Source organism: Aspergillus oryzae, chromosome 4 (assembly GCF_000184455.2).
Source record: "Aspergillus oryzae RIB40 DNA, chromosome 4".
Taxonomy (NCBI): Eukaryota; Fungi; Ascomycota; class Eurotiomycetes; order Eurotiales; family Aspergillaceae; genus Aspergillus; species Aspergillus oryzae.
In genome coordinates this window covers 1726929-1739728 of record NC_036438.1, presented here as the reverse complement: position 1 = coordinate 1739728, position 12800 = coordinate 1726929, and the positions used below count along the sequence as shown (strand labels likewise).

Genomic DNA, 12800 nt, shown 5'->3' with positions numbered 1-12800 from the left:
TTCATTGAGTATTCACTGCATTCTTGTTCTCTAAACCTTGACTATTCTTGTGCTACCTTGTGCATCGCTTTGCTATTCTCCTCGCCATTCTCTAACCCACTATTCATTTCAATATGGCCTCAAATGAAAACTACGAGCATAGCCTTTCCTACTATACTCCCTCAGATAGTCGGAGAGATAAATTGTTTCTGGCATGTGGACCAATAGCTTTGTTACTGGTTTTCATCTTCTTTGGGGCCTCAGGGCTCCTCCCTCCAACAAGCCCTCTTCAAGCACCGCAAGATCTGGCAGATTATTACCAACAGAACAAGGATCACATTAACATCGGCATTTTTCTCCTCCTACTCGCATCCTCTCTCTGGCCACTATTTGCAGTCGGTATCAGTAACCAACTTGCACGCATACCAGGGATTAACATCACCATCTTAATCCTCCAAATGGCTGGTGGTTGCTTACTTGGATTTGCTCTGGCACTGATTGGAACGTTCTTCGCGGCCGCGACGTATCGCTCAGGCCGAGATCCAGTTATAACTCAGCTTGCGAGTGATCTCGCATGGCTTCTTTACATGTGTATCGGCTCGCCCATGATACTCCAGACATTTGCAATATCATGGGCTATTTTCTTCGATAATCGAGCGAAACCTCTGATTCCTCGCTGGGTTGGTTGGACCGTCTCTACGATATCAGTGTGGGCGATCCCAACGGAATATGTTGCACATTGTTTTCATGAGGGACCACTGGCTTGGGATGGCCTGTTATCGTTTTGGATACCTTGGTTGTGGGGTGCAGTATCCTATGGTCCTTTGTTTCTTTCTATGTGGCAGGCTGCAGGGGTTATCACTAAGAAGCATGTTGCTTGAAGCAGGATCATGTACTCTAACCAAGACTCTCTATGTTCTTAAGTGGGTCAGAGTGATGCTTCACATCTCATCACCCTTTCGATGACCCCAATGGATCTTTTATCTGCTCGGATTAAAATTGTTATACGGGTTAACATACCGACTAGCGCAAAGAACTAATTTCTATCCTGCGGCCCTAACATACTTCGCGTATCCCGCTATAGACGCTTTAGATGACTATTATTGGTTGACAACCCGAGAAAAAATTTACGTTGCCAATCAATATCAAAAGGTGTGATGGGTGTACAGACCTCCAAAGCAACCGTCAACACCACCATACAACTAACCCTTCCTAGTCAAAGCTTAACTGGGCTCTTCAACACGCGAGGAAGGTTTGGGCTCACATATGCGCCTCGCTTATAATATTTGTGATGTGTCAATATAGATAGGGTTGGAGAAGGTAACTATTGCCGTACTAATATAGTGGTCGTGCACAGAGCCGATCTACACCGAATCGAGAATATGCTTTCATCTCTCTGTGTTACCATCAGAAAACGTTCCAGAAATATGCCAGACTTTTCAATTCATGACATAATACCTTTCGTAAATCATTCAAGTTATACTATGGTCGTTTTACTACTCTGTTCATATTGGGTTGTTGGATTTGTTACGATAATGGTGGATTTTGTTACGACGTACATGTGCTCAGAAGAAAACACGAACGATGTATAGGCCCTGGAGCCAGTTTCAAATGTCAGGAATACAGCAAGGTAGCGTAACATAGCTGATAAGCAGTCTTTATATAAAGCCTTCTGAAGCGGGCTTTATAAGCTATACCCAACTCCTCGTCTCCTGCATTCTGGGTGACTTCCCGAACACATCGATCGTTGCATTTCATTAACCAGAGCTCTGCAGGATCTAAGCGCAAACATCTATAAAGTGTGGTAACTCCAACCACGATTGTAAGCTCAAGCGAGTCAACCAGGAGTTTTATAATAAATACCAATGGATACATGGTGTGAACAGAAGGGAATCCGGTAAACAGCTTCTGTATGCTGATATTCCCTTGCCAAGGCACCCAGCCTTGCTTAACAAAGGAAACATTGTCCATGCATTGAGAGAGTGATAGTTAAATGGAGTCAAGGTTGAGGCATTGACCGTCCGCCAGGGGCGAACGAGTTGCATAGCAATGACGCTGAAATCCAGTTGCACTGTTCCAAGTATAGACCTGTTGAGCAGTTGAAGAGAAAATACAGCAATAACGTATTAGCCTAAATGATAGCAAAGGGAAGGAGATAAAGCAACACAAATGGACAAGGATACAAATAGTAACTTACCTAAGGATAGTAGGACAAACTTTTGAGCTTCATCCTCAGTCATTCTTCCACCATGTATACTCTCAGAAATGGCGAAAAGCTTGAGAATACCTCCTTCTGGGGTCCTATGCGCCAAATTGTAGAGGTCCCGTTGACCACCATTGTCCATTATTTCCCTCTGTGTCTTCTTGTGCAATGCCGTAACGTGTATTCTCCACCCTAACACAAGACTTTGTCTACAGATAATAATATGATCGCCTTTCGCAATTGCGTGCGGATCAGGAAGAATGGCTGGCATGGCTTTCTCATTTCCTTTGCAATAACTTTCCCGTTTCGCCATGTATGTCACCCAATTGTCATGTTTATTTCTCCACATTACTAGAATGAGTCAGCGACATTAAGGAAAGATATTGCTATGAATAGAAGGCCAACCTTGGTCAGAGTTCAATCGGTACAAGGGAGCTCTTCCGCTCTGAATATTAGTTTTCGTAGCACATTTTTTCGGTTTGTTTTGAATGATCTGGTATTCCTCGTCAAGTATCCATTCTAAATCGCCGCACCAAAAGTTAAGTTCGTACCAAAGTGAGGACAGTGCCTTCAGTATACTTGACCTCATTCCTAAAAGTATCTGGTCAGCTCCTTATTACTCACGTTTGGAGTACTGAGCAGCGTACTTTCAATTCGATCAAGCTCTTGAACAGCTGGTCCAGAACCGTACACCACTCTGAACAGATTCAAAATAGATTGTTCTGCAGCTGGCAATTGAGCTAGTGGAGTAGCATTCTGATGGTGCTGTCGTAGCTTTTGCAAGACAGGCGCCATGTGTTTCAGCTTTTCACCAGTCAGTCGTTTTTCCTTCTATACCGAGGCGGTATTTCAAACTGACCATCGTGACGATATTAAGCCATGCTGTTTCTATCATTTTCACTCTCGGCCTGCTACACCCACACCGGAATCGAACGTTCCTCTTATTACGCTCCCAGCCAATGGCGTGTCCGTAGTTGTCGTTTGGATCATTGTTGCCCTTGTACAGAGTTGTCTTTTCATCCACAAGTGAATGGTCGTCCTTCAGGACACCTTCCACAAATGACCCAATGTCACTTTCCCACTCGTGCTTACCCTCTCCACGTATACTAAGTGGTTTCAATGCATTGTCGCTGTATGCACTGCAATTATCCACGGTGGTAGAATTATCCAGTAGAGGCAGAGTACCTGGTGTGACAGGATTGCCGAGCGATTCAGTGTTGCAGGATTGGAACCACAGTCCAAAGACAATCAAGCTCCCCCCGACAGACCAGGTCTGTAAAAGATTTATCACTCTCATGGCTCGAAGGGCCTTGGGTAACAGCGATAGGTAAAGACTATTAGTGCAGATAGATTTCTGCCTTCTATCTCGGAGCCAAGGTATTCATATATAAGTACTCTTCCAAACGCAACACCCAGAAGACGAAAGTTAGTTTAGGGCGCCTAAGGTCCCAGGCTGAATCATTAATGAGCAAATTCTGTCATGAAACTATTACAAACGCCTCCACTAGAAGGCTAGAACGTCCAAGGAGGTTTTGCCACGTTATTAGGGTAACAGGAGAACGTTGCCTAAAAGAAATTTAGATTCTGCATAACTGTTCTCTTTCATTTGAGTTATATAGCCATTAATTATTAAGATATATAGAAAGACGATGTTCACCGGGTCAATGAGTTGCTGGTAGTATCGAGGAAGCGATCATAGTATCACAACTGATATATAAAGGCTAGGAGCTTTGACAGCATCTAATATTGGTCCCATGGTGGACACTATTTGTGAAACCACATACCGCACACCGCAAGAATAAGTGTGGCACAAAGGGGCTTGAGTATGAGCTATATTCATACAAGTGTCTCAGTAGTGGCTATGGATTCAAGCCCCTACAGTGGGTCTCAGCTCGCAGGGCAACGGCCTAGCACCCCTGTATGCATTCTTTTTTTGACGAGCTTAGCTGTTGGATTGTGTAAGTTAAAAGTATTTTGTCGCCAAGAAGGCGTTGGACTTTGTAAGCTTCCAGCCGTTTGCCCGACTTGCCCATGCGTTATCAATGTAACATTCTACACCTAATGGAAAACCTTAGACATTGGAGTGACATATTGTAGGTTAGTACCAACTCACACGGGTACCGCTATCCTAGGAGAAACGCCACTTCGAAGGTTGACGAGTAAATGGATTATCAAAAGTCACCTGTGGAGTACAGAACTTTGTACAATAAGTATACCTATATACATAGTGCTCATAGGTTTCCTTACAAAAGCATGTAATATCTTCCTAACCACTTACCGAAGCACTCAAGTTCTTAGATAGTATACTCAGAGGTCTATGAGTGGTATAAAGCTATGTCAAGTAATAGTTTCGGGATATATGATTATACCTATAAGGTATAAGCCACATTGAATCTTACATACGCTTTTACACTTGAGTTGGATCTAGCAGTATAATACAAGAACTTATATACTTGTAAGACTTACAAGTCTATGGATAAAGGTACTGAAAATATGGTGATTATCAGGTAAAAGGCATATGGAAATGTATATGTCCGTGAAGAAAAGCTTGATTGATAATTCAGTGATTTATTCGTAATTTATCAGAAGGAAAACGAAGGGAAAACGCTCCTCTCCATCATCGATTATGTTTCTCTATTCTCTGCTCAGACAAAAGGTAGAATGATACACGAAGGATAGTCAGGGCCAATGTGAAGATTGTGAGTCCCATGCGATGCAAGCTCTTGGAACTCATTATCTTCCTTGAATTCACCGCGCAAAAGCGGACTATTCCCATGTACTTGCACCTGCAAACTTTCGCCGGCCTCGTACTCTACTCCCATGGCCCATATGCCGATCTCCAACTTTACTATATCACCTGGTGTAATATACTCGTCACGATCATGCGGATGGAATGGGTAATTTTCGAGCAAGGACCGCGAACTGTCAATGGCTCGGCGCGACGCACGAAGAATGCCCAATGATCCAACATGGAACATCAGATTGTTCTTATTCCGAGGAGGTATGTCGTCGATGTTATCTTGACTGACCCCGTGGTGTGCAATGGACGACCAGAGAATGTTGAGGTTCAGCAGAGCTTTGCCATTGGCATCCAGCTTTCGCAACAACACGTACACGTCCATATCATGGAAGTCGGGGCATGACATGTACACGCCTGCTTTTGGAACACCTGCTAACCGTGTCCGCGTGTCAAAGGTGTGCGTGAAGCTGGCGCAGTCTAGGTATTTTTCTGAGTTATAAGAGATTGAGGTCTCCGTTTCCGGTACATCGACGCTTAGACGCCCACCAGGGTGGAAATACATTTTCCGGTACTCGGTGCGTGGGATGGGGTAATCCTCTTCGGCGATATCGTACAGTGGTTCTTGGTTAAAACGTAAAATGGTTATCCGGACCTTTGGCGTCTTCTCCCAGTCATTGTCGGCACCATTAAGGTAGCGATCGAAAAACCTTGCAAGGTCATCGGCAGAGTCCTTGCAATTCCAGATGTCGTACCATTCCTGCCATGGGCACAGGCGAAGCCACTTGTGTGGAGATTGCACCTGCAACCAGCCCCGCAGTGAGCCCATGGTATGTACAAAGCTTGTGTACGAGGCAGTGATATAGGTTGGAATCTTAATCTTGTGGATGTCCGGTCGTTTGTCTTTCCAGTATAACGAGTCGGCTTTGGGGTATCGCCGATACATTTCGTGAAAGTCCTCCACCCCACCGTGTCCCTGAATATTGGTGTCGATAATGAAGTCGAACAGGCCGGCGTCAAACACGCCGCCTCGGACAAATTGTTCACGGTACAAATCACCACAAGCCTCCCAGGGAGCAATTGCCTTCAGAGAGGGTGGCTGCAATGCGGCAATGAACCACTGAACAATGGCCAAGTGAGAGTTACCAGCCAAGCCGATATTCCCATTGCACCACGGCATCTTGGCCACGGCTTCAATTACATCGTATCCATCCTCAGCCTCCTGTGTACCCATTATACCCACAGTGCCATCAGAGTCACCAGATCCACGAGCATCGACGTTGATGATCGCGAACCCACGAGGAACGAAATCAGCAGGGTCCGGTCCCTCGAATTTCTCCAAACCACTGAGCACCCCGTTAGGTATTCCGAGGCCCCATGGTAAAAATTTGAGCATCGATATACCATTGAACTTCTTGCCGAATGGACTCCAGGCTAAGATGGCGGGCACGGGTTTCGTAGTGTTGGCAGGACGGTAGATGTCGCAGTATAAAGTGCTGCCATCACGAACTTTGACACCCACGTCATGAGATGCATGAATGTCGCATGGCAATGGCCTGGAGCCGTTCTGACTCCAACCTGCAGGAAGAACCTCCTCGCGAAAACCGAAGGGTTGGTAATTATTTCGGCCCACGGAGGGCTTGTCAATTGGCCGAGTGGCAACAGGAACTGGCGACGGCATTCTTGGAGAGATTCTGTGTGATAGGTGCTGGCTCCTGTCGTTTCTTAACCAACGTCCTCCTCTCCATCTTTAAGTCATCAATCTTGTGGGGTATCATGCGGAGTTTCGGCAGCGATATTGCCTGCATAATTCCCGGTATGGGGAAATTTTGAGGCTAAAAAGGGTCTTCGGGCGAGCTCGGTCGAGCTCGGCCGAGATTGGCTCAGCTATAGAGAACAATCGGTAAATACCAAATCACTGCCGACATGGACAGGAAGCACTAGCAAAGTCACAAGATACACTCTTCTTGAGTTCAGGAAGAGTTCGGCCGTGGTAGTTTTTCGTTGACAAAGATTTCGGATATCGAAGGATCACTTTATAGCCGAGCGAGAATCATCACAGGTTTAAAGTCCGCATGTCCGGTCCACATCCTCAGAGTCTGACTTCAACAATCAATTTGCTTCAACTATTTCTCATTATTACTTTCTATTTACGCAATACCATATTCACTTCCACGACAATAACACGAAAATATGGCGCCTTCTCGCATTGATGTACCCGAGCCTACGAGCATTCCCAACCCTCTGAAGTCTCATCAAAGCACAAAGCAAGAAACCCATTACGGTGACTTTCGTGATGATTTCTTCAAGAATGGGTACACAGTCATCAAGGGCGTTCTGAGCAAGGAGCGCGCCCGTGAGTACCAGAGCGAGGCACTCACCTGGCTGGAGTCATTCAATATCGGATTCGACCGCAATGACAGAAGCACGTGGAAGAAAGAAAACCTGCCCCAAAGCTTCAAAGGTGGAATGTATCTTCACTTTGCTGCGGCACACGAGAAGTACATGTGGGATGTCAGAACGTAAGCTTGCTTAAAAGAGTCAAACCAAATACCATTATGACTGACATGTTGTTTTCAGCGAGCCAGGAGTTATTGAGCCATTTGCCAAGCTCTGGGGAACCGATGAACTAGTTGTCTCCTTCGATACCGTCAATATCACACTCCCTCAATCCATCGTTGGGGAGTATGATTCCAAGCCCTGGCCTCACTGTGACCAGGCTCCAGAGCGCAAGGGTTTGGCTTGTGTTCAAGGCATTGTGAACCTATCCGAATCTGGACCGAATGATGGTGGCCTCGTCGTCATGAAGGGGTCCGCCGCTCTCTTCGACAAGTTCTTCGAAGAGAACCCAGTGACGGGCCCCATGCCATGGCGAACTGCTAAGCACAAGGACTTCCACCCATTCTCCGACAAAGATCTGGACTGGTACCGCGAGCACGGCTGTGAGTTGATCAAAGTCTGCGCCGAACCGGGTGACTTGATTTTGTGGGACTCGCGTGAGATGCACTGGGCGCAGTTTGGAGACTCCGATCTTATTCGCACAATTGTCTACGCGACCTACACACCCGCGGCCTGGATGACTGAGGAAGACCGAGCCGCAAAGAAGGAGCTATTTGAGAATTATGAGACTACGACCCATTGGCCACATACCAATCTTTACACCCATGGCAAAGCAACAATCAAGGTGGATGGAGAGGAAGTGCCAGACCCGCTGGAAAGGGATGAGCCTCTTACCAAGCCAGTGAAGACTGAGAGGCTGTTGCAGCTAGCTGGTGTTGTTCCCTATTGAGCCGGAAGTGTTGAAAGTGTTAGACGTCTTACATGATATCAAATAGGGGATTTGTGTTATTTTTCGCAGACTGTATATTCCAATGTTACGCATTCAATTTAGCTCTGTTCTTTATTATGACCTTCGTTATACCGTTCTATCAAAAAGCACAGGGTACAACAGATCTTAACTACACTCGACTAAAATAACCATATGGCACTAAAGTCATGCCTTCAACACCTCCCCACCAATAGATCTTAGTACGCAAACAGCTTATGCTCAGCACAACATAATTGTAAAATTCTCGTTCAAGGGGAGAGAAAATAAGAAAGAAAGAAAAGATAAGAATAATTGGAGGTTTTAGCGCGACACTATGATGAACGATTCCTGAAGATTACTAGTGGGCAAAAGCAACACAGTGGCTGGTCACAAGACCTTCAATTTATTACCTTCGGACGGCCACTTTACCGTCATCTAGCTAGAGCCATGTCAAGTGCTAAACAGAAAGGCTAACAGTTTTAAGGAATGAAGCATGTAGCCCTAATAGGCTAACGTAGGTCTAGCCGGTTCGGAGGGGCAAAACTCGGTCGAGCTCGGGTGAGTCTAGAGTGTTGCTAAGGTTGCTGTCAACCTCAATGGACCGGCCACGGACCTGCCTCGGCTCCACATTCGCTATCCCGGTAGTTTCTGGCAACCTTGATTGAGGCTTGCTGGTTGGTCTCTCCGCGATCGGCTACCGACCGGTACATGGGTTTCCCCACGGGGTCCCCGTGCACGGAGAACAGCGCTATAGAGGGCCGGTTAAAATGTATCTTCCAATACGCGGGAGGGGATTTCTCATGGGACATTTCCCAATTCTATATTAACGGTGCAATCGCCCGACGTCTTTTTCAGGGGTTACAGAGACAGAGTACCCCGACATCACACGTTAAAAATGGCGAAGGAAGCCGACGCCGCGCATCATGAATTTACTGTTACAAAAGACTCGGCACAGAATGTCCCAACAGGAACGGTGAAGCTAGTCGAGGATGGAGAAATTGTCCTAATTCCAACTCCTTCCCCTGATCCTAGAGGTAAGGTGTCCATCCAACTGTTTTCCAACCATCGCTGCTGACGATAATGAGATCCTCTCAACCTACCTCAATGGCAGAAGTGGGTTGTAAGCAGCACTTTAGGGGGTTGTAAGTTTTTTGATTCTTCTACTTTTATTTCTCTCCCCCCCCCCCCCCCTCCCTCCTCGTCGTATTTTACGATGACTGGCTGTGAGAAAAGAGAAATATTAACCGCATAAAATGTTGTCTAGTCGCCGTACTGAGTGTCCTCATGACCTCTGGTATGGGCCCTATCACAACTACCATCTCGGCCTATTACGACGGCAATCCCAGAACCAACGATCTGATGACATATCCGACGTTGTTTATGGGACTCGGAAACGTAATCGCTGTGCCACTCGCTGAGGCTATAGGACGTCGTCCAGTATTCTTAACCTCTGCTCTGATACTGACAGTCGGATCAATTTGGTGTGCTGCCAGTGGTAGCCTGGATTCGCACATTGCTGGACGTGATGTGTTATCTTTGGCTGCTGGTCAGTCAGAGGCATTGTGTCCCCTCATTATTCAGGTACCACCTCCAATTTCAGACACAATATAACAGAGCAGAGACTGACCCACTGCTGTAGGAAATTCATTTTGTTCACGAGCGCAGCAGTAGGCTAGCATGGTTCAGTGCCATCCAATCTATCGGCAGCGCAGCCTTGACTATTGCTACAGCCTACCTTGTTCAGAGCCTAGGGTGGAGATGGTGGTACGGCATATTCGCTATCATAAGCGGCGTACTGTTCCTGGTATCCTTTGTCCTGGTGCCAGAATCTTTGTATGAGCGACCCACCGACGCGTTTAGTGGTCAGGTCCATATTCAGCATGAAGGCGAAGACCTAGCCATTGTTCGTGCCACTACAAAGCGCAGAGTCGAATTGGACTTCACACGGTATCAACCGCGTACATGGCGACACAGCCTAAAGATTTTCCACGGTCCCGCAAAGTGGTCGGTAGCGATAGACTGCTGGAAGCACATGCTGCAGTGTGTCTTGTTTCCCAACATCCTGTGGATCGCCTTGATGAACAGTGTCGTGCTCGGGATCTATGTGATCATGGTCACTGTGTTCGGATCCATCCTTACTGCCCCACCATACAGCTATCCCGCCACAGCTTTAGGCCTCGTCCAAGGAGGCCAAATCGTCGTCTCAATGATCCTCGTCCCTGTCATGGGATACGGTGGAGACAAGCTCCACGAATGGATAGCAAGACGCCGCAACGGCATAGCCGAGCCCGAGTTTCGGCTGATTCCCATATTACTCCCTGTCGCCGTATCACTCATCTCATGTGTCATCTTTGGCCATGCCGGTTCCGACCCCTATCACTGGTCGCCATGGGCTATCACAGTCGGCTTTAATGGGATTTACTTCGGCTTCATCGGCATCATCCTCATTGGATACACGTATTCGCTTGATAGTTATGGAGAGCGAGCAGGCCCCATTCTGGTGCTCATCTGTACCAGCCGTGGCTTGATCTCTTTCGGGATTTCTTTTGGCGTCACTAAATTCGTTGGAAACTTGGGTTATAAGCAGGCATTTGATATCTGTGCTATTATTATGGGAGTTATCTCGGCTTTTGGTTTCATTGTTTTCTTCTTCGGCTCCAAGATTCGCTCCCTTACGATGAAGTACGCTGTTGACAAGAAGACTGCGGAAATTTAGTACATCCACAATATGCTTCCCTATAGCTTTGCCGCAGTTAGCTAGCTCAGATAGTTACTTCTCTCTATTAGGGTCAATACAGAAGATTTTTATTAATCAAGATATTATGATTACGCATTTGGTCATTCTAAGCCTTACATTCACTCATGTTAAGTTCTTTGTTTAGCGTTCACTATTAATACTAGAAGTAGAGAGATGAGTATAATTTGCACCCTCCTTTTTAATATTTTAGATTTTCCATCGTCAGATGACATAAATAGTTCATAAGGACATATTTAGGTAGCGCATATGATGTACAAGACCATTGGGCTCTTTAAGGTTCTCTAATATTCCTCAAGAGGTGCCGAATCAAGCCATGGCATCGACATATCAATAAGTTCCAACGAGGAAGACAAATCGCCGAAATGAGGTAGAATCTCACCCCTTCCAATGGCCGTTGTAAAGAAGTCCCATTCAACAGGAAACTCCGAGATTGCTGCAGATTCTCCAGCTACTCTACTATCCACACAGTGGCTACTGCTCGGCGATGATGATGAAGACGCGTTCCCCGGATTATCAAAATTCGGCTCGGGAAACAAATATCCTAAGGTCGCATCGGTATCTGGGAAGGACGTCCATAACCGAGGCGACGCTGTCAACCTCACTATCTTCGACAGTACAAGTCGATTAATTTCTCGTGATGGGTCTATGATATCGTATAGATTGGACAACCGTCGAAGGACGAGTAATGCACCGTGTCGCGTCTCTGTGAAGGACTGCTCGAGTAGACTGATGCTTAGTCTAACTAGCTCCCTTCGTTCGCTTAATTCGGCGGGCGATCGATACTTTCGTAGACATATCAGGTCTATAATAGTATAGATTCCTGCGGTTATGATGGAGGCCGTCACTGCCCAGAACTTGTGGAAATGAGGACATGGTGCGTGTTGCCTTCGCTGGAGCAGACGCTTTGCGGCTAATATCCCGTGCTGGAGGACGTCCTCTCCCTCTTCGTTGGGATTTTCAAGGATGTGAGGTAAGATTGCAACGCAGAGATGGATTCGCCAGCTGTCTAGGCAGTTGTGGAGTAAGTAGCGTTGCACTGTGATCCAGTTCGGTTCATGGCCTGCTACGTCCATGCTGGCCTCCTGGCCTAATAATGCGAGGTGGGGTGGGAAGGATAATGATATGCGATCTAATTCTCCAAGAGTATCCTGTAGCACTTTTATATCCCAACTTTTGATGGATCCGACGTGGGTCTGTATAGTGATCGCCAGTTGAGCTATTGCTCTATGATACTCGAAGGCAGATGGACGGTTTGTCGCTTCATCGAAGCTATGGGGCGAGGCCGAGGGATAAGCTCCATCAATAAAAGTACTTTGTCCTTCCTTTACTTCCAATACTGTTGTGAAAGACTCCGGGTGGATCGTGATCGGCCGTGACCACACAGCTATCCTATGTAGTGTTAGCATTCCTTAACGTCGCAGGCCAGTTATGCAGGCTTACCAGTCACAAACCACAAGTGTCCACCACAGCCTTCGAAGAACATTCTGCTGACTTGAGTTCGACTCTAAGCTTTCCATGTGTGTGCTCACTGTTCCACGATCATGCCCAAGACGATCGAGCCCAATGAGTCGAGCAACATTCACCGCCGTACCATGAAGAATATATTCCTGGTCTGATTCACCGAGGTTCTTGTGAATAACGTTCAGAATTGCCAGGGCCTGGACGGTTCGCAAGCTTGGCTTGCCTGTGTAGTTGGCATAGTTCAACTCTTTCAATGCAGCTGCTCGCCAATTAAGGGACAACTCTATAGATCCCCTGCCCAACGAAGACCGCACAGAAGGATCTCGAGCAGAGAAGCTTTCATAAACCAACTGGA

General features: G+C 46.6%; 5 protein-coding genes across 5 annotated transcripts; 3 read left to right on the top strand and 2 right to left on the bottom strand.

The window, feature by feature from the left end:
* Positions 1-113: 113 nt before the first annotated feature.
* AO090012000685 (uncharacterized protein) lies at positions 114-860 on the top strand (the record flags this gene model as incomplete). Its single annotated transcript, XM_001727606.1, has 1 exon — positions 114-860. The coding sequence occupies one exon, from the start codon at positions 114-116 to the stop codon at positions 858-860; it is 747 nt and encodes a 248-aa protein (XP_001727658.1).
* Positions 861-2990: 2130 nt separating this feature from the next.
* Positions 2991-3479, bottom strand: AO090012000684 (uncharacterized protein; the record flags this gene model as incomplete). The annotated part of the gene is made up of 1 exon (XM_001727605.3): positions 2991-3479. One exon carries the CDS (start codon positions 3477-3479, stop codon positions 2991-2993), a length of 489 nt encoding a protein of 162 aa, XP_001727657.3.
* A 1348-nt stretch (positions 3480-4827) lies between these two features.
* On the bottom strand, positions 4828-6600 carry AO090012000683 (CocE/NonD family hydrolase; the record flags this gene model as incomplete). Its single annotated transcript, XM_001727604.1, has 1 exon — positions 4828-6600. One exon carries the CDS (start codon positions 6598-6600, stop codon positions 4828-4830), a length of 1773 nt encoding a protein of 590 aa, XP_001727656.1.
* A 512-nt stretch (positions 6601-7112) lies between these two features.
* Positions 7113-8208, top strand: AO090012000682 (phytanoyl-CoA dioxygenase family protein; the record flags this gene model as incomplete). Its single annotated transcript, XM_001727603.3, has 2 exons — positions 7113-7441; positions 7500-8208. 2 exons carry the CDS (start codon positions 7113-7115, stop codon positions 8206-8208), a joined length of 1038 nt encoding a protein of 345 aa, XP_001727655.1.
* A 913-nt stretch (positions 8209-9121) lies between these two features.
* Positions 9122-10942, top strand: AO090012000681 (uncharacterized protein; the record flags this gene model as incomplete). Its single annotated transcript, XM_023236583.1, has 3 exons — positions 9122-9260; positions 9455-9807; positions 9866-10942. 3 exons carry the CDS (start codon positions 9122-9124, stop codon positions 10940-10942), a joined length of 1569 nt encoding a protein of 522 aa, XP_023091494.1.
* Positions 10943-12800: the final 1858 nt, after the last annotated feature.